Source organism: Scylla paramamosain, chromosome 27, assembly GCF_035594125.1.
Source record: "Scylla paramamosain isolate STU-SP2022 chromosome 27, ASM3559412v1, whole genome shotgun sequence".
NCBI lineage: Eukaryota > Metazoa > Arthropoda > Malacostraca > Decapoda > Portunidae > Scylla > Scylla paramamosain.
The window spans coordinates 6,192,721-6,217,599 of NC_087177.1; the positions used below are offsets into that span (position 1 = coordinate 6,192,721).

The window sequence follows — 24,879 nt, forward strand, 5'->3', positions numbered from 1 at the left end:
CTCTCTCTCTCTGTCTGTCTGTCTCTTGCCGTCTAGCCTCCGCACGGTGCACTGAACTACACAAAGATAAAAGGTCGTCTCAGCGCAGCATGGTGTCCACGCATTTAGAGCCGCGAGACGGGTTAACACGTGACATCTGACTGCTTGCATTCCATTAAACTCATCTCTTCCTCTTCCTTCTCCTTCTCCTCTTTCCTCCTCTACAGCCATGTCTCCATTCTCTTCTCTTCCCCTCTTTATTATATTTTTTTTTCTTTCTCGCTCTCTTTTTTTTTCTTTTCTCTCTCTCTCTCTCCCTTCTTCTTCGGGTGCTATCTCCATGTACTTGCTTCTTTCTCATTTCTCCAATAATTCAGTATAAAGTAAAAGCTTTTTGCTGTTGAGTCACACACACACACACACACACACACACACACACACACACACACACACACACACACACACACAGCTCCCTAAGCATCTTACGAAAACAGTATTACTTACGAATCCGGTACTTAAGATGCTCCTCGTGCTGATGGGTGAGCGGATGATACCTACGTAAAGCTGCTTAGCGCTTCAATACGTAGTTAGTTGTGACTCTCAGACCCACCACGCGATGCCATTACTCAAAGTTATCTTGCTCTCATGTGACCGCCGAACATAAGGAAAGTTTATTGGGCAGTGACGGTAATAGTTGTTGTTGTTGTTGTTGTTGTTGTTGTTGTTGTTGTTGTTGTTGTTGTTTTCGTTGTTGTGTGTGTGTGTGTGTGTGTGTGTGTGTGTGTGTGTGTGTGTGTGTGTGTGTGTGTGTGTGTGTGTGTGTGTGTGTGTGTGTGTGTGTGTTCCGTATCTCAATGATCTCTTTTTGACTGGGGAAAAGAAGAAGAAAACAAAAGAAGAAAAAAAAGAGGAGGAGGAGGATGAGGAGGAGGAAAAAGAAATGCAAATTGAATTTTTCAGTAACAGGATTCTTCGGAAATTTCGATAAAATGCGTAGTTATTAACTTGCAAAACTACTCTCCCGGCTCACCCGCACCGCGACTAAATGCAGTTTTCTTACATTTGGTATTTCGCTTCAGATTCTGTTTGGTACTCCATAGACTTATCGAAAGAGAAAGCCAAAGATGGCTAAGTTATTGGAGCATTTTTTTTATCACTTTACCATTCTCCAAAACCATCAGAGTAAAGGCAATTACACGTATACTTATCTATTAGTAGCTACCCTGAAGGCAAGACATGCATACTGAACCCTGTGATCAATCCTTATAATCATCAAAAGCCACGCAACATTGTACTCACCTTTCGTGTAGTTGGATCCTCTCTCTGGCTGGAGTGCTGGAGCCTAAACTTTATCCTCCATTCTGTGCTGCAGGAACCGAAGACAAAGTAGACACCGCCAAGCAGAAGCCGAGGAGGCAGCCATGTTGTGGTTTCTGCAGGAACCACAACCTGGAGGTGCCAGTCATCAACCATCACTGCCAGTATGCTGAGTGCACCTGCGTGTTCTGCGAGCTCACCAGGCGGCGCAGGAGGATCATGCGTCACCAGCAGCGCCTGTGGAGGTATAAAAAGTTCAGCTGGCAGCAGAGGGAGGCGGAAGAGAACACTAGTGAGGGTGAAGGGACACCAAACAACTTCCAGTCAGAGGAACAGCAGGAGCAGCTGGACCCCGCCAAGAGCCACACCAGGAGGGAAATGGTAAGTTGTTATTTACTTTCTCTCGTTCAGACTCTCTCATAACGGCAGGCATTTTGTCCTCCCAGGGTAATGCTGCACATTACAGTCCATTTCTTTACTGTAGATTTTACTGAATGAGCAATGGAAAGTAACATTAGATCAAAATATGAGAAAAGTTACTAAGAATGAAGACTAAAATGCTCCTGAACTTAAAGAGAACTATGTTCACCTAGCTAAACTTTCCTGACTGTGTCATTATCCACCTTTTCTTTTGCTGGGAATTCGCTCCTTAAAAAGGTGACCGCTCCGATCTCTCAAACTACGGATCCATACCTCTCAGTTCCTGCCCTCAGTCAGTGCCCTTGACACGTAAAAATAAATGAATAAACAAGTACGTCCAAATAATGGATAAGATCAACGGAAACACAGACTTGAATGACGTCCTAAATAATCTAACCTTAGAATCAGTGCTGAAAGTATAGGCGGAGAGCCACACCGGGAAGAGTGCAAAAGACTCAGTAGCTCTCAAAGACGTCATAAAGATAATAAATAAATACATAAATTAATTACATTAGATAAAGAAAACGCAACTCACCTCCTGTCCTTATTATTATTCTTATTCCACGTAAAAATACTTCAGTACATAAATAAATAAATAAATAAATGAAAACACTTCGATGACATCCTGAATAATAATTCCAGTTCAAGTACGAACTTAGATAAGATGACACCCTGCGAAAATATAAATAAATAAATAAATAATAAAATAATAATAATGATGATAATAATAATAATAATAATAATAATAATAATAATAATAATAATAATAATAATGAAAATAATAATAATAAAATAAATAAATAGAGAAAATAATAAAAAAGCATTACTTCCTAAGGACCTCATAAAACAGGGCACCACAATGGCACTAAAACAACACATCGAAGTAGACGCTGCTTTGTCAAAAAAAAAAAAATAATAATAATAATAACAATAATAATAACAACTCCGAAAAACAGAATACGAGAAACATTAAACAAACTCTGAATGAATGAAAAATATGAAGGTATCAAAGAAAACACTTGGCGTAGATAGAAAACAAATGTGTGCTTTGAAAAGATGAGCAAGATAGAATTACAAGTGAGACAGGGGAGTAATGATCAAGGTAGCTGAAAAAAAAAAATCTATAGGAAAAAAAGAAAAAAAACGCACCAGCTGTGAATACTGAGGCGCACACGTTAATACAAGAGAGAGAGAGAGAGAGAGAGAGAGAGAGAGAGAGAGAGAGAGAGAGAGAGAGAGAGAGAGAGAGACTGGTATCTTGTGGTGCTTCCTCTTGATGTGACTCATAATGGATTTTCACGTGATGATATTCATGAAGTAGCGAGAGAAATTACGCAGTGTTGTTGGATGCCTGAGAACTTTTCTGGTGCGTGGTAAGCTGGGCCGTCCCTCCAGAGCTTAAAAAATGTGAGCGAGATAACCGCGATGTCTGTGATAAGGATTTGCAGCGGTAAACAGAGGTAGGTGTGTGTGTGTGTGTGTGTGTGTGTGTGTGTGTGTGTGTGTTATCTGACACTGTTTATGCCGACCATATTCGGAAACACTTCTACGCCGCATCCTCACTACATTCAAAAGGCTCTAGTTGAAGTTACAAGTGTTTTTCATGATTTTTTATGGTTATAGTAAAAAAAATTAACAAGATTTCTACATTATTAATTGGAGAAACACTCTTAAGAATCCAGCTAATCATTTCTGTGGCCTTTGAAAATATGTAGTCGTAGTGACACGCAATTCACAAGCAACAGCAATAAAATAAATGAATGTATGTGTTTGTGTACTGACAGAACGACACAACAATAGCAATAATACTAATAATAATAATAATAATAATAATAATAATAATAATAATAATAATAATACGTAGAAGATGTGTATAAATATGTAATCCGTACTTGGTTGCTTTTAAGGCAGGTGTTGGAGGAAGCATCAAACACTCATTGATATGTTTTCAGGTGTGCTTTCCGTGATGTGGGTGGTGTGGCTTGATATCACCACTAAGGCTTGTAGTTTCAATTACCTGAGTGTTTTTAGTTTTTTTTCTTTGCTTATTTATGGAAACGGATCCCTTGCGCTACATCCATGTTATCGTTCGTGTCCAGTTTGAAAGGCCACTCACTAATGCGGTTGTTATCGTGTTTTTCGTGTTTCAGTGACAATGAGTGCGTAAATGAAGTAGAATGTAGTAAAATAACGCGGTGAGTCATGTATTTAAACGTCATCTTAGTAATTATACACAATTAATATGCAGATCAATAATGTAAGCACCTCCACTACCAGCACCACCTGTTGTGTACAATGTTGGTCGGTTTGACATAAGTTCGGATATTTACACTCAAACTTTCTTTTGTTTTTTATATGTATTAGGTATCCCATACGTAAATAACCCTTTCACTAGGTATCCTGCAAATAAATAGACTTTCTTTCATTAGGTATCCCAGAAATAAATAGCCTTTTTTCATTAGGTATCTCATACAGATAGCGGTTTTCATTAGGTATCCCAGAAATAAATAGCCTTTTTTCATTAGGTGTCCCACATAGAGATAGCCTTTTTTTTCATTCGGTATCCCACATATAGACTTTTTTCTCATCATAATTAAATAAAATCTCGACGCCAGAAGTCAAATCAACCTCGACCAACAATCATCCAGCACTTACAAAGCCACCATTATAGAATCCATTAATCTTGCAAGAAAATAAATTAAAATAAAGAAAAAGAAGAAGAAGACAAGAAAAAAAGGAGAAGGAGGAGGGGGAGGGAGAGGAGGAGGAGGAGGAGGAGGAGGAGGAGGAGGAGGAGGAGGAGGAGGAGGAGGAGGAGGAGGAGGAGGAATAGTAAAAACAACAACAACAACAACAACAACAACAACAACAACAACAACAAGCAGCAGCAATCCTCCTTGAGCGGGTACCAGGATGACATAATGATGCTAAGAGCCTGATCCAATTAAGGCTACTCATCGTTGATCCCATTGCTAAGCTGCAGTGCTGGAAGATGCAGAGAGGAGTCATTTTTACTCAGTGTTCCTTGGCGACATTTTCAAAGGGTGTGGCTTAGGATATGAGGCGTCTGGAGTCAGAAAGAAGAAAGCCACCAAATTGGCCATTTTCAGTTTTCAAGAGGATCGCTAAGCCCTCACATGTGTTTTGGCAATACAGTCAGAATGATATCCGACCTCCTTATCCCTCTACCGAGAGGCTATAGTTGCATTACTTTTGTTACCCAGAAAATGTGATACATACTCATGGTTCTCAGAGATAGAACGGCGATGCCACCAATGAATGAGATCGTGGTAAAGAATGCACGCCTTCCACGCGTCAAATCACCGCGCTGTAGTCAAAGCCACACACCACCCACATGTCAACAGTCAAGTTTACGCCACCCTAAGGGTTGCACAGCTTTGTTGCTTCTGTTCAATAAAAAAAATAAAAAAATCAGAGAAATAGTAACTGATAAAAAAAAAAAAAATATATATATATATATATATATATATATATATATATATATATATATATATATATATATATATATATATATATATATATATATATATATATATATATATATATATATATATATATATATATATATATATATATATATATCAATTGACGGGGTACATCTTTTTTCTGTTACTTATTTTGATTATATTCTTTCTGAAAAGTAATTACATTATGTACATGTACAACGTACCCTATGTTGTACATGTACGAGTACATATATCTATATACTATGGATATTTTTTTTTCGTTGGTTTACATTAAGCTGTGCAATTATATTGGTATATAATACTTTGTTTTTAATCACATTTTGTGAAAATAATTCATACACCAACTTTAAGTACAATGATCTCAAAACTACCATTTGGCAGCTTCGCCCTTCTGACTTTAAACGCCTCATATTACTTTGCAAATCTCAACACCAGACGAATAAGACAGTCAAGGAGATACACAGGGCAAATTTCTGCCCGTTGTGGGCAAACAGCAGCAAATGATGTCATGCAGCTCGTTTTCTGCTGTCGGCTAGAATGGTAAACTGCTGAGGTCCAGACTTGCTCGGAAGATTTGAAGGCAGATGACCGTCGTACTACAAGCTTTACATGTAAAATAAAAATATATTGTCGTATTCTATGAGTAAAATTGTCAACTATAACATTGAGAAGAACAAAGTACATGTGCCAGTGTGTGCTTGTGATGTGATTGCGTGCGTGAAATTATCTATAGCTCTCATTTGACAACTGTAGCTGGCGAGATAAACAATGTGTCGTGATGGAGTCCCGCGTTAAGTTTTGCTTGAGAGTGAAAGCTTGGCACAAATTAATTGCGCAATAGTGGATCTAGACTATTAATTGGTACGGGGGGGGGGGGTGTTGGCTGTAGGACTGGTGTGCTACCTCAACACCGGAGTGACTGACCATGGACAGAGGGCGCGGCAGCGGCCCCGGCCTGTGGAGACAACGCCACACGGATGAGTTGCCAAGTGAAACGAAAGATTTATTATACTGTCCTTGTTCTATCATCAAATCGAAAGCTATAAAAATAAACACGTAGTCGTGCAGTCTAATTGTTTAATAATTAAGGCAAAATAAAGTGGCTGGAGAGATGCTGGCTTGGGGTTTGTTGTTGGAATGACGAGACGTCAACACAACGGCCCAGTCAGTATAGCGTGACGCCAAACTTGCTGTGTCGCCGGTCTCACCAGCAAAAATGGGCAGCATACTGGGAGAAATTTGCCCTGTGTGATGCCGCCTTAACACAGCGTGGTGAATGTTACAAATACGATTTTCAAGAGTGCTTTCGTGATTCTTGAGATGGTCATATCATTAATGGGAAGAACACCCATGAGAAAACGACTTAACTGCATGTTTAGAAAATAATCATATGAGAGAATAAATCTCAAACTAAGGATTATGGGGATGGTTGAGGGTGCTGATCAGCACGCCACTCCGGTGATGCCTGTCCCTCAGCAAGATTGTCATGAGCAGCGCAGTAATCCCTGCTTTACACAGAATCGTATGCTCCAGTATATCCTTCAAGCCACATGCTTGATGCAAGGCGAGATTTCGTGTCTTTTCCTCTCGAATCATCTTTCCAACCATTCTGAAAGTCAATGTAAGAAATGACAGGCTAAATATGAAGGCATACCATATACTGAAGATGAGAAGGAGTAGGAGGGAACCCAGGTTTAACCACCCATCAAACAACTGGGAAGGCGCCTGACCTTGAAATCAGTGACAAGCTACAGTCATTTTTTTTTTCTTTATGTAGGAGGGACACTGGCCAAGGGCAACAAAAATCCTATGAAAAAAAAAATGCCCACTGAAAGAGACTATCAGTGTGTGATAATCACACTATTCACGGCAGACGAGCCAAACCACAACTAAGCTTGCCAGTGAGATGGTTTGCGTGTTCGCACACCGAAACACCCTTCATGAACTAATCCAAAAATGGTTCGAAAAATATGTTCGTGCACCGAGGTTTCACTGTATTCTGGAATTACTTAAATGTGACAAATTATTTTGATAAATCAAGATAAGCAGGAAGTGTATTTCTAATCACTGACTCTATTACTGGTTGAAAGTAAACAGTTCATAAAAATTCAACACCATGGTTATCTTTGAATTTGCCAACCATTCTCAACTATTAAAATGCTTGCAACGACAAGCTCTACACAGTGAAATAAGTAAGAATATATATATGAGTGAAGTAGCTAAGCAAAATACCTTGATTATTCCCTAACTTTTCTTCACAGCAGCAAGAAACAGCATTGCTTAGTAGTAACGACCTAGAATCACTACTACTGCTACTACTACTACTACTACTACACTGACTTTGAGGAGTGATCACGAAGCCTTGTCAGTAATAACTACCTTTACATAAGTTGCTGTTGAGGGTGGATGCACTCTGATAAGGCTGAGCAGCTAAATTAGTCCTTCCTCTTGGCAGGAGTGAGTAGTCCTGACACTGTCCCTTCCTTGACTGGCGGTGCTGCTCTGGTGTTGCCTTTGAAACGGCACTCCCTAACGTGTATCTTCACACTGTCTGGGTCTTCTGTTTTCTTCTTCCTTTATCCTTTTTTATTTTCTTATACAAAATTTATGCATTGCTCTCTTTCTTTTCTTAACATTTATTTTCAAACAGGTATGACGCAATTATGTCTTCTCTCTATGGCTGTACAAAAGACGGAATTGTTTACATTGAGACGTTGATCAGCACTGTGTTTGTATGGGGGATCATTTAGTAAATTTCGCTCTCTGACTTGAAAACCTTAATAATTAACCTCTCTACTGCTAAGACTCTCCTACGTTAATATTTAGAACACTATTTTTTGCATACATACACAAAATAAGAGAATAGAAGGCTAATTCTGTCTTTCCTAGGATACAGAGGTTGTTTGTGAAAAATTACTGCGAAAATAAATATGAAATGAGTCTGAGCAGTTGGAGGTGATTAAAGAAAAAAGGTTGTTTAGCAGTAATAGGCCTAAATTCGCAGAAATCGAGGTGATATTAATTGAATACTTCAGTGTTCAATGTACAAAACATGAAGAACAAGAGATCGAAACCTGCCGGTGTCCCCATCCCGAGGAAGGAGAGAAATTTCAGTAATATGACGAAATTGTTTCTTCACCACTACTACTAATACCACCACCACCACCACTACTACTACTACTACTACTGCTACTACTACTACTACTACTACTACTACTACTACTACTACTAATAATAATAATAATAATAATAATAATAATAATAATAATAATAATAATATCACTACTACTACTATATTTATTACCACCAGTAGCACTACCACTACTACTACTACTACTACTACTACTACTACTACTACTAATAATAATAATAATAATAATAATAATAATAATAATAATAACAATCACCACCACTACCTCTACTACTGGCATCTCGTAGTGATACAGACTATCTTCACAAATACTGAGACGTAATTCAGACCAGACCAAACCAGACACACTATATCAGGAAAAAATTTATGTAGCGCCAGTCAGTTCACCCTGCAAAAATACGTGAAATCAATACTCCTTCAAAACAGAGTGAGGAAACTCCTTCCGCTCATGTGCAAATACGAAAAGATGCCGCAGAAAATATATCTTTCGGAAAACATCGCTCCTGTGACAGAAGAAAAGGTCGAGTGGTCTGGAATTCTGAAAAGATTTACGTTGTCTGAGGCAATTTTTTTTTTCCTTTTTTTTTTTACATCTGAGTAGGAAGGAAATATTAAGTTTTAGAATCATAATAAAATTCACACAAAGGAAATATTTCTTTACCAGTGATGTTATGTTTAACTGCCATTGATTTGTGTCTTACCATTTTTTACACCAACAGTTGTATGTCAATATAATACTGAGCAACTCTCTCTCTCTCTCTCTCTCTCTCTCTCTCTCTCTCTCTCTCTCTCTCTCTCTCTCTCTCTCTCTCTCTCTCTCTCTCTCTCTCGACAGGTGTGCGACAAATGCCGGAACCATAACAAGATCGTCAAGAAGCGCGGCCACAAGGGCAGCTGTCCGTTCGAAAACTGCAAGTGTGAACTGTGTATCTTCACCATCAAGCGACAGAAACTCATGAAGCACCAGCAGCGAGTGAGAAGGTGAGCATGTTCCGTGTGTGTGTGTGTGTGTGTGTGTGTGTGTGTTCCCGGGTTATTTATAGCATACAAGAGTGTAATGAATGTCGGTAGTCACAGCGGTGGCACAGTGGTATTGGTGAGAGGATGCCTGCAACCTTGAGTGGTGTTCGTGGACGTGCATGGATCAGGTATGGACTCGTTTTGGCATCCCTACCCGGCGTGCTGTTTAGGTTTTGCTATATTCCTCCTGCTGACTCATCCTACTTTAACTCTGGTTTTCAGGACCATATTTTGAAACACTTTTGCGCCGCACATCCACTACCTTCTAAAGGGTCTGGTTGAAGATGCATAATTCTTAACGGTGTTTTTACGGTTCAAGTGACAGACTGACAAAATTTATACGTTTTTAACAGGAGAAACAGTCTTGAGAACTTGACTTATCGTCTTATGGCCTTTGAAAATGGTCTTCAACGGCACGTCAGTTAGGTGACTATTATGTGATTCATAACCATGCGGGTGAGCAGATGGCCAGCTGATGCGAAGAATGTTAACAGTCAGAGATTTCCCCAAGTGATTACCGGATACAATGTTCCCCAGACAGAAACAGAGGTAGTACAAGCAGATGATTTTGCTACAAGTATGAATAATTCTTTGGATGAAAGTGCTGATGCCTGCAGGGATGCCGTTAGGATAGCAATGTAAATGTGACGTAACTAATGAAAGGTTGGACAGGTTATTGAGTAATGCAAATGATGCTCAAGTGTGGCGCATCATAGACTGGCAACGTCAGTATGTGGAGGTGCCTGGAGAGAATAACTGTAGGATGCATTATGGAGATCTATTAAACCCTGCAGGCTTAGAGGATGATTACAACACTAATGTATACACTCCAGTGCTCGATAATGATACCGACATAAGCGAGGTACAGGCTGAGGTGAAAAGAATAAGGGCAGGTAAGGCGAGTGGTCCGGACTGGTTGTGTCCTGCCGCGTTGCTGTGCTTACCAAGGTTCCCATGTTCTGAAATACTTCTGCTCCGCACCTCCACCACATTCAAAAGGCTCTAGTTGAATTCACATAGGTTTTTAAAAGTATTTATATGGTTCTAGTGGCAGGTTAACAAAATTTCCAAAGTATTAACAGGAGAAATACTCTTGAGAACAAAGCTAATCATCTCTGTGGCTTTCGATAATAGTGGTGGTGAATATGCCTCGGGCCACAGTCAGTCGTGTCGCCGCACGCAGCACACTCATGGTCATTGTCACTTTGGCATTGTACAAAAGTAATTATCACTAGATGAAGACCCACGTTTATTTAAGGCTGCTCATAAAGTTCTGATAACGTTTAAATAGCGGTGGTGGTTTTAAGTCTAGGAGTTATATTTTTGTCCTCGTCTAATATGTATTGCGCATTTACTTATTTGTTTTAAGGCTCTTTTATCACATGTAAAGTCTTCATTTTATTAAAGTGTTCCTATGTGTTCTTTTGATGGGTGAGTTTCACTGTTTTTCTCTTCTCAATCTTGGGAATTAGTAATACCTTTTTGAAATTTGTTATTGTTTTTTTTCTTTTAAAGATGTGTGTGTGTTTACTTGTTGGTCTTAGTTTCTTTCTTTCTTTTTTTTTTTTTTTCCTGAGATTTTAAGGCAAACTTATTTCCGATGATATTTTCGTTTAATATTGCTATCTTGTATTAATAGTTATTACTTTGTTTAGAGATATCTGATAACATTTAAGGCAGATTATGATTTATTTACCTGCTTTAATGGACCATACATATATCGTATTACATAACTTAATGACAATAATGTTTGACATATACTTTAAGCCTTGTTTGTTCATAAATTTGTGGTCAATAAATATCTATCAATCTATCTTTCTATCTATCTATCTATCTATCTATCTATCTATCTCTGTCTGTGTGTGTGTGTGTGTGTGTGTGTGTGTGTGTGTGTGTGTGTGTGTGTGCTGTCATGTTAAAAATCGGTAATACTTATGTAATGCAAAAAAGTATAATAAACTCTAAATTCCAATACAGTGTGTGGTCTATATCAGCACGACAAGTGGTCCACAGCACTCATCAGTGAAGCTCGAGTCATTAGGGAGCTTTGAAAGGAAATTGGACAGATTTATGAATGAGGATGATAGGTGTAAATAGATAGGTATACTTTATACAGGGGCTACCACGTGTAGGCCTAATGTTTTCTTGCAACTTCCCTTATTTTCTTATGTTCTTATGAGTCTTAACTAATTCATGCGCGGTAGTAATGGCAATGTAAGGCCTGGAGATGCTGAAGGTGCAAAGCGCCATCCGATAGGAATACATTTAGGTCAAACAGAAGGCTTAGTGCAGATACTCTCATTGGACAGAAACACTTCGGACCTCAGACCTCACAAAATGATGTGATGTGATCTTATAACAGAACATGACCAAGGTACATGTTCTCAAGGTTCAGTGCCTTATCTTTAATACTTTTAAGAAAATTCAGTATAAGTATAAGATTTTTTAAAGGAGTTTCACAATTTTACTGTTATTTTATCAAGAATTTATATCACTAGTGAAAAAAAAAAACTGAGAAACTCATTAATCATCAGTGAAGGCTTTGAGAATTTCAATTTACTCTACTTTCGCATCACCTTCCCCTTTTTCCTGAAGTGATTGCAGATGCCGCAAGGTTTGTGGTAATTATGAAACAAAAGAAACAGTCCATGATAGTAAACTGAACGGGATGCGTGATAGTGCAAGACAACTACACACATGCTGTGACCATCTAGAAAAAGATAGTAAATAATAATAATAATACACTTTACAAAAGGGCGATATGAAACCGGAAGCTGAGGAAAACAGGATAGAGAAAATTCTGACATTACACAAACAAATTTAGACACGTCGTTTACATGATGATAACGTCAATCGTGATGGAAGTAATTAGTCTTTTAATTACACCGAATACAGATTTCCTTATAGTATCAGGAGTGTGCTGGTGCCGGCGTGCTTGAATGGTTATGTCAATAAACCATATTCTGAAACATTTCTGCCTGCACCTTTTACTACTTTCAAAAAGAATCTAATTGAAGTGACACGGGTTTATAAGGCTATTTTTTACGGTTCTAATTACAGATTAAAAAGATTTCTACATTATTAATAAGAAAAACAGTCTTAAGAACCCGGCCAGTCATCTTTGTGGCTTTAGGAAATACTCGTAGTGAGAGAGAAAAACGTTTCTGAATACGGGCCTTAGGGACATGGAACCGAAAGTACTGGAGTTGTCGCCAATAGTGTGAGGTGTAAGAGTAAGTTCTTTAACATTTAGCACAGAGGGAGTGTGATAACTTTCCTCAAACTTACAATCACTCTTGAAGAAGACAGTTTGCTTTAGAATGAACAGAGTCACAACAGCCAGATAACTGATTAATAAAATATAACAACGAAAACCCGAGTAAAAATATACAACATTTAGCACAGAGTGAGTTTGATTATTTCCCTCAAGCTTACAACCATTCTTGAGGGAAAAAAAAAAAAGTTTGCCTTAAGAATTAACAGAGAGACAAGAGACAGAAAACAGCAATATGACAAAGAAAGAAAATACACAAACGCAACATGCAGAACCTAACGAAAACTAAATCAAAATGCATAGAGTAAAATGATATACAATAGTTCAGAAACGAATGCATTCAACAGATAATTAACTAAATATAACATGGAGAACCCAAGGGAAAATACACAAACAACACGCAGTCTAATGAAAACTAATTTAAAATTTATAGAGTACAAAGATATATAATACTTTAGAACTGAACGCATCCAGCTGACTAAGTGAACAGCTTACTAGATCAAGGAATTTCAACATGAACAAGAAAGGATTCCATGACGCTTCTGCCGCGAATCACTCGGGAAGACTTTTGCAGCTGTGCACCATCATTCATTCAAACAATGCCATAATATATATATATATATATATATATATATATATATATATATATATATATATATATATATATATATATATATATATATATATATATATATATATATATATATATATGAGGTCATACGGAGCCACTCGTAAAACATGGCAGTCATAATGAAATGTAAAATCTAACGAAGATGAGGTCAAAGGAACTATAACTGCAAAAAAGTGCCTCTCTAGTAACACAGTGCAAGATGAACAACCCGTAAGTCTTGGGGAGAACGCGTTAATCAGGCGACAGGTAGAGAGAGAGAGAGAGAGAGAGAGAGAGAGAGAGAGAGAGAGAGAGAGAGAGAGAGAGAGAGAGAGAGAGAGAGAGAGAGAGAGAGAGAGAGAGAGAGAGAGTGAATGCTGGACAAAGACTATTTTAAACAAAACTATCCAAATGGTACTGAGAAGCATCACTCAAGCAATGAATAGAAGCTTAAGGTTTACGAGACAGATAGAAAAAAAAAAAGTTCACCAGAATTCTTTCACTGGTCTGCTGTTCTCCACGGTTTTAGGTTGGACAGGAGCAACGGAACGGAGCTTCTACGCAACTTTCTAGGAAGGAATACCAAAATAACACATATATTCGGTAGAAGCTCATATTTCTCGTGTTAAACAATGCATTCCCAGAAGATCCGCATGTAGAAGGTTGGACAGAAGCAACGGAACGAAACTTCTACTAAATTTTCCCGGAAGAAATCAAAGAAACAGTATTGAATATGCGGTAAAAGCACGTGTAATTCTGTTAAATAATCTATTCCCTGAAGAACCTAACGTAGTACACTTTAGACATCCAGAAACCTTCAAAGGTGACTGTACCTTGCGGATTATGAGTGGAAGGGTTAAAGGTTTACCTGACGGTATGACACAAATATACTATAAACACAGAATCGTACATGAGAGGAACGCTTTATAATATCATGAATCTTCTAATACTGAAGAAGAGATTTTTTGGGGTGACTGGTGACCGATAGGCGCATGAATGAGAAAATTATGCTGCGTTCAGTATATTTAGTATTCCTGGTACTTCAATTAGTGAATGTATATGTCGGGGTACATCTGGCAGGCTAGTGGACGGAATCACTGACAAGATGAATCATTGAGCTGCGCTGGGAAAGTAAGTAGTAGTAATAGTAGTAGTAGTAGTAGTAGTAGTAGTAGTAGTAGTAGTAGTAGTAGTAGTAGTAGTAGTAGTAGTAGCAACAATAGTAGCAGTAACAGTAGGAGTAGTAGTAGTAGTAGCAGTAGTAGTAGTAGTAGTAGTAGTAGTAGCAGCAACAGTAGCAGCAACAATGGGAGCAGCAGCAGTAGCAGCAGCAGCAAAAACAACAACAACAATAGCAACAACAACAATAGCAACAGCAACAACAATAACAGCAACAGTAGCAGCAACAGCTGAAATAGCAACAACAACAACAACAACAACAACAATAACAACAGCAAAAACAATAGCAGCAACAGTAGCAGCAGCACCTGAAAGAACAACAACAACAACAACAACAACAATAATAATAATAACACCAGCAGCAGCAGCAGCAGCAGCAGCAACAGCAACAGAAGTAGTAGTAGTAGTAGTAGTAGTAGTAGTAGTAGTAGTAGTAGTAGTAGTAGTAGCAGTAGTACTTTATAGTAATAGCAACAACAGCAAAAACAGCAGCAGCACCAGCACCAGCAGCAATAGTCAGTTAAGCAATGCAGGTGAAGGAGCAACAGGTGAGATGCAAGCACGACAATAGATTCTCCACAAATCACCTGCCCTGGCACGAAGGAGGAGGACCAAACTAAGCATCACTGTAAATAATGAAAAGATCGTCCTCCCATTCCTCATCCTCCCTCGCTCCATCCATTATTCATGCCTCTCATTCCTTCCCTCTCTCCTGTCTCACCAGCGAAACCCTAACATGTGCATGGAATAAGGAATGCTTATATGCACCGATGAAAACTAAGGAATCAATTCGCTGAAGATGAAATCTAAGGAATTCATTCGCTGAAGCTATGTCCTGCATTAGAATAAGTGGTATGCTCTTATCTCAAGCATACCTAGTGAGTTTAGGTATGTTCTAGGAGTGACGATAGTGTGTGTGTGTGTGTGTGTGTGTGTGTGTGTGTGTGTGTGTGTGTGTGTGTGTGTGTGTGTGTGTGTGTGTGTGAGAGAGAGAGAGAGAGAGAGAGAGAGAGAGAGAGAGAGAGAGAGAGAGAGAGAGAGAGAGAGAGAGAGAGAGAGAGAGAGAGAGAGAGAGAGAGAGAGAGAGAGAGAGAGAGAGAGAGAGAGAGAGAGAGATTCTTTTCACTGTTTTAAATAATCATCACTGCATTTGTTTTGATATTATCAATATGAAATTACGTGTGTCTCTTTCCGCAGTTGATCTCCTTTCAGAATCTCAAGCCTTTAGTTTCACTTCCAGATATATCCTAATTTTAGTGCAGTTTACTTATTTACTAGAATCCAGCTTAACATTAAATCTGTCGCGGGAGTGGATCAGGGGTGCTTAAAGCGGTTTTAAGCAGTCTCATAGATCAAACACTCCAATATCAAGACGACCAATGAACGCTGCAGTTAATCAACAATCAATAACATCTTGAACACCGAGATTAAAGTGAAAAAAAAAAAAAAAAAGGTCTCACGCTAACCACTCTCTTCCCCAAGCGGGTTTGTGTGACGCCGTCTCTAGATACCTGTGTGTATTGCTCCCCAGGGAAAATAAGTGGGACAAGCTTTAATTAATTCATTTGACTCATAATAATTTTCAAACTCGCGCTTAAAAGTTGAAGGTACCATGTGATAGCTCCTATTATTTTTATTTAATTGAGAAGAGTACATAGAGAATATTGAATGGAAGGCACTGAAATCAAGTTGAAGATATAACGTGAAAGATCTTTCTTTTTTTTCTTTTTTGCAAATAAATAAATACATAAAAAAAAAATTATATATACTTCTATGTTTGGCTTTATATTGAAATACACACACTTTCAATAAGCACAGGATGAAAATTCCACGCCCCCTTCTCCCATAGCCTCCCCGTGCTGAAGCTGATCACGGACAGAGTATGGTTTAGGTGTATGGGAGAGCCAGGCTGAGAAGAAAACACTAATCATATACAAAGGTCCACTACCGTGTTGCCTGATCCCAGCTAAGACCAAAATAATATAACTTTCTTTGGAGTGGCACAGTGGGCGCCGCGCCAAGGTCAACTGCAAGTATGTAGTTGTCGCCAGGTTTAGAACTTTGACGGTGTGCCACTTCCGCACGCGCGAGCAAACACACACACACACACACACACACACACACACACACACACACACGTAGATATGTAGCATGAGAAAAATAAACATTCCCATTCATCCTCTCCCCTGTTCACAATTCCCACGCCAATCAAAGTATCACAAATGCCTGTAGTATATCTGACATAATACTGAATTATCAGAGTTGCCGGGAAAGTGTATCAGTCTTATTTGATGTGTGTGTGTGTGTGTGTGTTTCCCGCTTTGCTGACTACAAAGGGCATTGTGTGGCTGAGGCAATCCCAGCACGAGGCACATGTAATTCCACTCATAGAATTCCTAACTGAAGTGATGGCTTGCATAACAGTCACTGCCAATGTAGACTGTCACACAAGCAGTATTCTGTGGCATGGTGCCGTAGATGGAGATTCTGGAGGAATTAGACGTGCTTGGTCATTTGATTCCACTCATGTTGGTCTGGATGTCGTCTCTTTGATGTTTTACAAGTTGATCTTCACTTAGAATGTATGGGGAAATTAACCCTACTTTATTTTGGGTTTACTGGCATAAGAAAGCCCTTCCCAAGCACAGACATAGGAGTGGCGCCTCGACTGTAGGTTTGCTGCCGCAGTCACCTTGCTACGAGGTTCACCAATTCGTGACGTTAATACAAAACTTTAAACAAAATAATGCGGTTTTATACATCCTGAGAAAACTGGATCGGATTATATTTCCTTTCAACAAATGGCTAATAATTGTTTATTTTTCTCTTATTTCCTTTTCCGACGCCCTCAACACAGAACACTATATGTGACCGTTCCTCGTTGCAGATCTCAAATAGCTGCACCCGCGGTACAAGTCGTGAGGTCGCCACCGCAGCCCCGGGCCACCGCTGACAGTCCGGATAGTGATCTGCAGTCCGTGAAAAGTGTCCCACCCATAAGCCCACCCACAGACAGCCTTCACGAAAGGACGGAGAGGAACACTGAAGCAGGAAGAAGTCCTCTTGTCCACGCCGCTCCTCAGGACATGTCACCCACAGTAAGTTTGGGTCAGTAGTGTCAAGGCCCCCAGGAACACAAGGTCTGACTGTATGGCTTATGGTAACAGGGTCGTGGTAAGAGGGTGAATACGGGCCTTGCTGGTGTTATGTGGCTCTTGTCTAACTAATGGTGTCTCATTATATTCGGTTTCATGGACTGTCCCGTGAGGTCAGGTGAACATAATAATGCCCTTGTCACCAGGCGATGGTGTATCACATGGATCACATGGACTCTCCAAAACTATTCTCATTTTGTTTTAAAACGTGCGGTAAATTCACTTTGAACTCCCACCAAAACCCATATTTATGTACAAAGATATTAAAGTACTTGTATCTGCATTTTCTATGACATTAGCATTATCAGTTGCACGGTTGATGTGCTCCAGGAGGTCTTGATGTCGTGAGAGTGGTGGCGAACTCTGTTATTGCGAGAGAGAGAGAGAGAGAGAGAGAGAGAGAGAGAGAGAGAGAGAGAGAGAGAGAGAGAGAGAGAGAGAGAGATGGACGGACTCAGGTCATTAGGCTCGCATTATTCTCTCTCGGAATGGCACTCCACACACACACACACACACACACACACACACACACACACACACACACACACACACACATACACACACACACGAGCGCGCGCGCAAGACTAATATACATCAATATACGATATGTTTATAAAGATATCAAAAGACTTATTATAGGCATCCTTTGTTCTTTTTTTTTTCTTTTGCTGAAGAGTCAACAACGCATTTCAATATGATCATACTAAATAAAACGAAGAGGACCTGGGATGCTGAACTTCACTCCGCCCAGTCTTGCACTGTTGTTATGAAGTGTTTTTTTTTTTGTGTTGCAGGTTGAATGGACCAGCCAAATGAACGAGTGTACCATGGAGGAGGCGCCGCAGCCGCAAGACAACTGCTTCCACCCTGTTACCACCACCCCCTGCCAACCGACACCCCTCGACCACCATCTGGAATACCACGGCACCTCAGACATGCACTCACCCATCCAGCTCACCAAAAATGATCATAACCTTAACTCATCCCCAAGACTCGAGTATCCGGGAAATATGAGGCTGTCGGTGATGTGTGGCGGGTTTGGACGCGTTCCGCAGGTTCAGAACGTCTCCACCGCACTGTCCTCCCTCCCTGCGTATGGGCACCATCGCTTTGTGCCTTGGAATGGAGCAGTGTCTGAGATGGGTGAAAGGTGCAGGATGGAACCCAACAACAACGTTCACCATCAAGTTCCGCTCAGACCACAACCCATTCCCGCCGATCGCCTTCCGCGTCCACAGATGGACTGGCCGTTCATAGGCTTCTCTTACCCTCCAGCCAACATACTTCAGTCAGCCCCACAACCTTCAATCTCTGTCTGTGACAACTTCATGCCACAGCATCCCCAGGCAGGCATGGACGAACATTGGTATGGTACCAGAGGTCCCCACCCGACGGAAGGTAACGGTGTCTCTTATTCCGGTGGCCTTCCTTACTTTGCCTCTGCCCTGCTACATCCTGGTGCCAAACCTTCCTTGTCGCTGATGCCCACGGATAGAACTCTGCCGGAGTATGGCTCATCTCTGACCGAATTCAAACAGCGAGACCTGCACCAAGTCAACCATTTTGGAGCCTTCCCGAGAAACTGCAACAATGTCATAGTATGAACAAACCAACAACTTTGACGCGCATCCATGAAACTTGTCAAGAATGTGGATCCAGCGTCTTAAAGTAAGGACTTGGTTGTGTAGCGCCAGCCAGAGAGCTACAGGTAATTATCGGGGTTATCGCTTATAGTCTGACTGGAAACGTTGATTGGCAAACTACCCTGACGATCCTGACAGCGTGACCGTTTCTCACAGAGAATTTATTCCACCTTCAGATCAATTTCTGTTTTTATGAAGTGACCAAGCTAAACCTTACAGTGCTGGCAAGCAGAGAAAATCACAGTTTAGATGTGAATGTGGGTTATGAGCCGGGCAATTTAGGGAAGGAATCAGATTCTGCGCTTTCCTTAAGAGAGAATGGCTAAGCCGCGCTGCCATAAGAAACTAAAGGACATCAGAGGGAATGGCTAAGCTGCGCTGTTAAAAGAAAATGAAAGACACTGGTCCTGGTTGCGGAAACTGAAACACCAGATTTTTTCCTGTAAATGAAGGAGAAAAAGGCTGTATAGTACCAGGACAATTCAGGTTGATCAACACGCACTCAGGCCTTGGCCATTACTCATAGTTTGACTTGTAACGTTGGATTCGAATACAAGAGTGCATCTCAAGGCGAATTTATTCCGCTTTCAGATCAATCTCTGTTTTCATGCTAATCCAAAGTTGGCATCACAGGTGATGTTTCTATGAATACTGAGTGCGTATTCCTACATCCCAATGAATGAATTGTTGTAGATAATCTTAGTTTAGTTTGTGAGGACAGGAGTAAGAAAGACAGGAAGCTTAGGTGTCTAAACGACTGAGTTTTCATTAAAGTTTTCATCTGGTATAAAAAAACACGAGGGCTTTCTTTCCACCACGGAACAATGGCGAGACACACGATTCATTCATAAGACCTGAACTGAAAGATACAGTGAGACCAATGAAACACAGCCTGAGAAACAGCAAAGTGGCGGGTGAAAATCAAGACTACGTACAAGCGAAACACATAACCACCACGGAGCATACTCAGGCTCCAGTGGGTATTGGACAGACAAGGTGGCGTGCGGCATTAAGACATACTTCGATTCTGGTAAAAAGAAAAAAAAAAAGGGGGCTCTCAGAAAATCTATGAGGAAACAAATTCTATATTGTACAGGGGCTGTGAAGTGTAGGGCTGTGAGAGGAGGCTGCTAGTCAGGCGAACACACTGACTGCAGCGATCCATTCTTTTATGTAAGAGATTAAGTCCAGTTTGAGGCTGTGATTGTTTTTTTGTTTTTTTCTTCCCATTTTCCTTCTTCCATGAATGTTCCCGTGTCACATGTTTCTTTCACTACTTGTTGCTCACACATTAAGTAATAGGACATAGTAGCTGCTCGTACATCAAATAAACAAAGGGTTGAATATTATCGCTTGTATAGATTTACAGCATTCTCTCTCTCTCTCTCTCTCTCTCTCTCTCTCTCTCTCTCTCTCTCTCTCTCTCTCTCTCTCTCTCTCTCTCTCTCTCTCAGTATCATTTACATTTCAGTGTATTGTATGCTTGAGGACGACGCACTGGGTTTCACATTTTGCATCGTATGAAAATTGTTTTGTTTGATCGCTAAAGATCTGAAAATAAAACTTCAAACATTTTCTCCTCCTGACCAGTTATCCCGCTAAAGTTTTCACTTCGGTAACATTCAAAGTTCTGGCCTGATGGGTGTGTGTATATCACAGGCCTGGAACATGACCTCAAATCTATTTGTAACACACACACACACACACACACACACACACACACACACACACACACACACACACACACACACACACACACACACACACACTACACACACACGTCATTGTAGTATTAAATATTGTCTAAATATCACTCGCTCTTCTTAACCTTTTATTTTCTTAAACAAATGGATATCAGAGGAGGTGTTTAATCAAAAGTCTACTGGTTGGTGCATACAGTTCCATCAAGTAACGTTGAAGGAAAGGTGCGCCGGGAGAAGTAAGATCACTTTTGGTTAAGGAAGCAACTTAAATATAGACTTTAAATGCTTAGTGATATTAATTCTCACTTGTGGGATGCCAGGCATCAATAGACAACACACAAGGAAAGAAATGCCAGAAAATAAGGAAGATGTTGATATTGATATATTTATTGGCCATTTAGTATATACACAGTATGGAATAAAAATAAAAATATTAAGGCCAGGTCCAGGAAGCAGAGGCTTTATTACGACCTGAACGTTTTTCTGTGAGAGATGCTTAGCAAGGAACTGTCCAGCCAGCCAAGCTGTATACATAAATGTATACACATGCATTACACACACACACACACACACACACACACAGAGAGAGAGAGAGAGAGAGAGAGAGAGAGAGAGAGAGAGAGAGAGAGAGAGAGAGAGAGAGAGAAAACATGTATCTACATAATCACATGCATACAGATATGCTAACATATGGATAAGCATTCATTCATGAATACATACATAGTCGTTTCCACACACACACACACACACACACACACACACACACACACACACACACACACATAAATACACATATATTAACAATACAGTGTGGCGGCAGCATGTGCTCGAATTTAGAGTTCGCATTTATGAGTTCTTAAAGAAGTATAATTTTCTCCCTGCTTCAGCTTCATGTCCAGGGCCGGTTTTAAGCCTATTTGACCAATTTTATTAAATTGGGCCCCGCACCTCAAGGGGCCCCGCGGCAGCGGCGACAGAGTTACGGCTTGAAGCCTTTTCTGTATTCCAAGAGGAATAAGCCACTACTGAAAACGTGAAATGAAGAATGAGAAATTATTATTCCTCACATTATTCATTTCGTATGCGTACTATATTATTTTGGTTAAAGACGAGCATACTACACGAAATATAAACATACATAAATTTTTACCTTTGTAGAGTAGGGGCCCCGCCATCAGTTTTCTTATTGGGCCCCGCAATTCCTAGCACCGGCCCTGTTCATGTCAACTGTAATATTGCAAAAATATATATTTCCTCGCCTGCACATGATTATGTTAAAAGATGATGAAAGAAACGCACACACACACACACACACACACGCACAAAAAAAAAAAAAGCACTGCTCCTGGATTAAAGTCACAACCACGAAATGGAGTCGGACAAAAGGCCTATCGGTCAAGAAGATCCGAAATATCACCAGAAAACGCAGTATCTTCCCTTTTCTTTGCTTTATGTTACTTTCAGGTTCTTTTTTTTATATGAAATGACAAGAAAAGAAATATTTCTTAATACAACTCCAACTTTCTTGGTCTTAAAAAGCATTGTATTATATATTTTATTCTTCAAAATACATTCCTAGGTGAACTTAGATGATGTTCTGATGTTCTACCACTTGCTGATTGGTTGTTTGCCTTTTGGGTCTGGAAAGGCAAACGCTTTGCTGGGCATGTTTGTTTCCGTTTGCCTTGTGAGCAAAGCGTTTGACTTGTCGGTGACTCTACTGAAAAAGCCAATATATTGACTAAGTTGCAATACAATACAACTATACAAGTCTTCTCAACGTAGATATATCTTCTGAAGTTGCATTGTGTTACAACTGACTGTCAGTATCTGTAATGATAACCACGTGTGAGCGTGTTTAAGATTATATATAGTATAATTACTGTATTGTTAATATGTGTGTGTGTGTGTGTGTGTGCGTGTGATTCACCCACGGTCGTCTGCTGGTCACCCAGCCAGCCGTTCCCCTACGGAAAGAGCTCAGAGCTCATAGTGACCGATCTTTGGGTAGGACTGAGACCACTGACACACCACACACCGGGACAGCGAGGTCACAACCCCTCGGATGACATCCCGTACTTACTTCCTGCTAGGTGAACAGGGACTACACATTGAGACTCATCCATTTGCTTCGCCGCTCCCGGGATTCGAACCCGGGCCTTCTTGGTTATGAGCCGAGCGTGCTAACCACTACGCTACGCGATGTGTGTGTGTGTGTGTGTGTGTGTCCCCGAAGTAATATTAAAGTTATATTTGGCGCTGGTCAGACCTCATCTGTGCAGTTCTGGTCCCCATGTTACAGGAAGGATATAAGTCTATTAGAATCAGTATAAAGAAGAATGACTAAAAGGATACAGGGAATGAAGAGTATTCCTTACGAAGCGAGACTGAAGCTGTTAAATTTGCATTCTTTAGAGAGACGTAGGTTAAGAGGGGACCTGATAGAAGTCTTTAAGTGGTATAAAGGTAAACAAAATTCTTAGGATCAGTAACCAGGTTAGAACAAGAAATAACGGGTTCAAGCTTGAAAAATTTAGGTTTAAAAAGAGATAGGAAGAAACTGGTTCTCGAATAGAGTGGTAGATGGATGGAACGGACTCAGTAATCAAGTTGTTAGTGCAAAATCATTAGGGAGCTTTAAGAGAAGATTAGACAGATTTATGGATGGGGACGATAGGTGGAAATAGGCAGGTATGATTAATACAGGGACTGCCAGAAGCCCGATGGCTTCTTGCAGCTTCCCTTATTTTTTATGTTCTTTTGTGTGTGTGTGTGTGTGTGTGTGTGTGTGTGTGTGTGTAATGCATGCGTATACACTTATGTATATAACTTCGATGGCTGGACAGTACCTTGTTATGCATCTTTCACAGAAAAACCTTCATGTCCTAATAAGGCTTCGGCTTCCTGTACCTGGTTTTATTAATTTTATTTTAATGCATATTATGTATATGATAAATGGCCAATAAAACTATCAATATCAATATCACTGCTTGCTCCACAACCACCACCCTCGGCGCTGCCACCCACTACTCCCCCCAGCTCCTTCCTGCCGGGTCCGAGCTATACAGAGGCACCCTCCGCCTCGCACTTAATCTGCCGTAGTAGCAGCAGCACCACCAGCAGCAGCAGCAGCAATAGTAGTAGTAGTAGTAGTAGTAGTAGTAGTAGTAGTAGTAGTAGCTGTTGTTGTTGTTGCTGCTGCTGCTGTCGTGGTATATGCAATTTCTCAAAACATTATAATATAAGTAGCTGGCTGCGACAAGGTGCCAAGCGCTAAACACCGTCAAATGGAGTTTATAATATTTTCAGTTCCATAATTTCCCCTGCATCTTAGAAATAAAGTAATGTGATCGTATCTCTATTGAGCGTGCAGCTTAAGTTAATCATAATAGTGTATACCTCATCAACAATGTTATCGCCATCACTATCTCGTTTCATAAACATCAGATGTTTGAAGAGGCAGCTGTTGATAATGATAGTTAATTGATTAGTATACACTTTTGTTACTTATAAATTATTGTTACACTCATGAGTTTCCATAAATGACAGAATAAAAAAAAAAATCATTGGAGGATCACGTAAAGTTTTCTTATCAACGCGTGCAACACTAGCTGGCAAGATATGATAAAAAAAAAAATCGTATTATTAATCCATTTTAAGACATACTGAACCACTTTCAAAATAAAAACACATATTACTTAACTATACCAGCCACTGAGTAATTAGAGCAGGAAACAAACAACGAAATTTAATGTTACGCTTCCTTCAATAAGTCAATCAGGCAGTCGGTGTGGCTATCATATGTACCGTTATTTCTCTATTTTCACCATATTTAGCCAAACTTGGACACCTTCTCCATCACCCTGACACTGTACTTACCCCATCAACCTCACAAAATATCCTAGCACCCTCTTCTGTGTCCTAGAAATCCAAAAAAATA

The 24,879-nt window shown here is 40.0% G+C and overlaps 1 protein-coding gene across 7 annotated transcripts in view; it reads left to right on the forward strand.

Annotated features, from left to right (window-relative positions):
• Nucleotides 1–23,925, forward strand: part of LOC135114083 (uncharacterized) — a 124,339-nt gene extending 100,414 nt beyond the window's left edge. For 6 of the 7 annotated variants that reach the window (XM_064029769.1, XM_064029773.1, XM_064029774.1 and 3 more), the window contains exons 4-7: nt 1,352–1,677; nt 9,191–9,336; nt 17,326–17,536; nt 18,388–23,925. In XM_064029769.1, coding sequence (XP_063885839.1) covers nt 1,352–1,677; nt 9,191–9,336; nt 17,326–17,536; nt 18,388–19,197 — 1,493 coding nt within the window. In that variant the 3' untranslated portion in view covers nt 19,198–23,925. Of the gene's footprint in view, nt 1–1,276; nt 1,678–9,190; nt 9,337–17,325; nt 17,537–18,387 lie in introns of all 7 variants that reach the window. The other variant, XM_064029775.1, reaches the window with a different exon arrangement.
• The last annotated feature ends 954 nt before the right edge of the window (nt 23,926–24,879 follow it).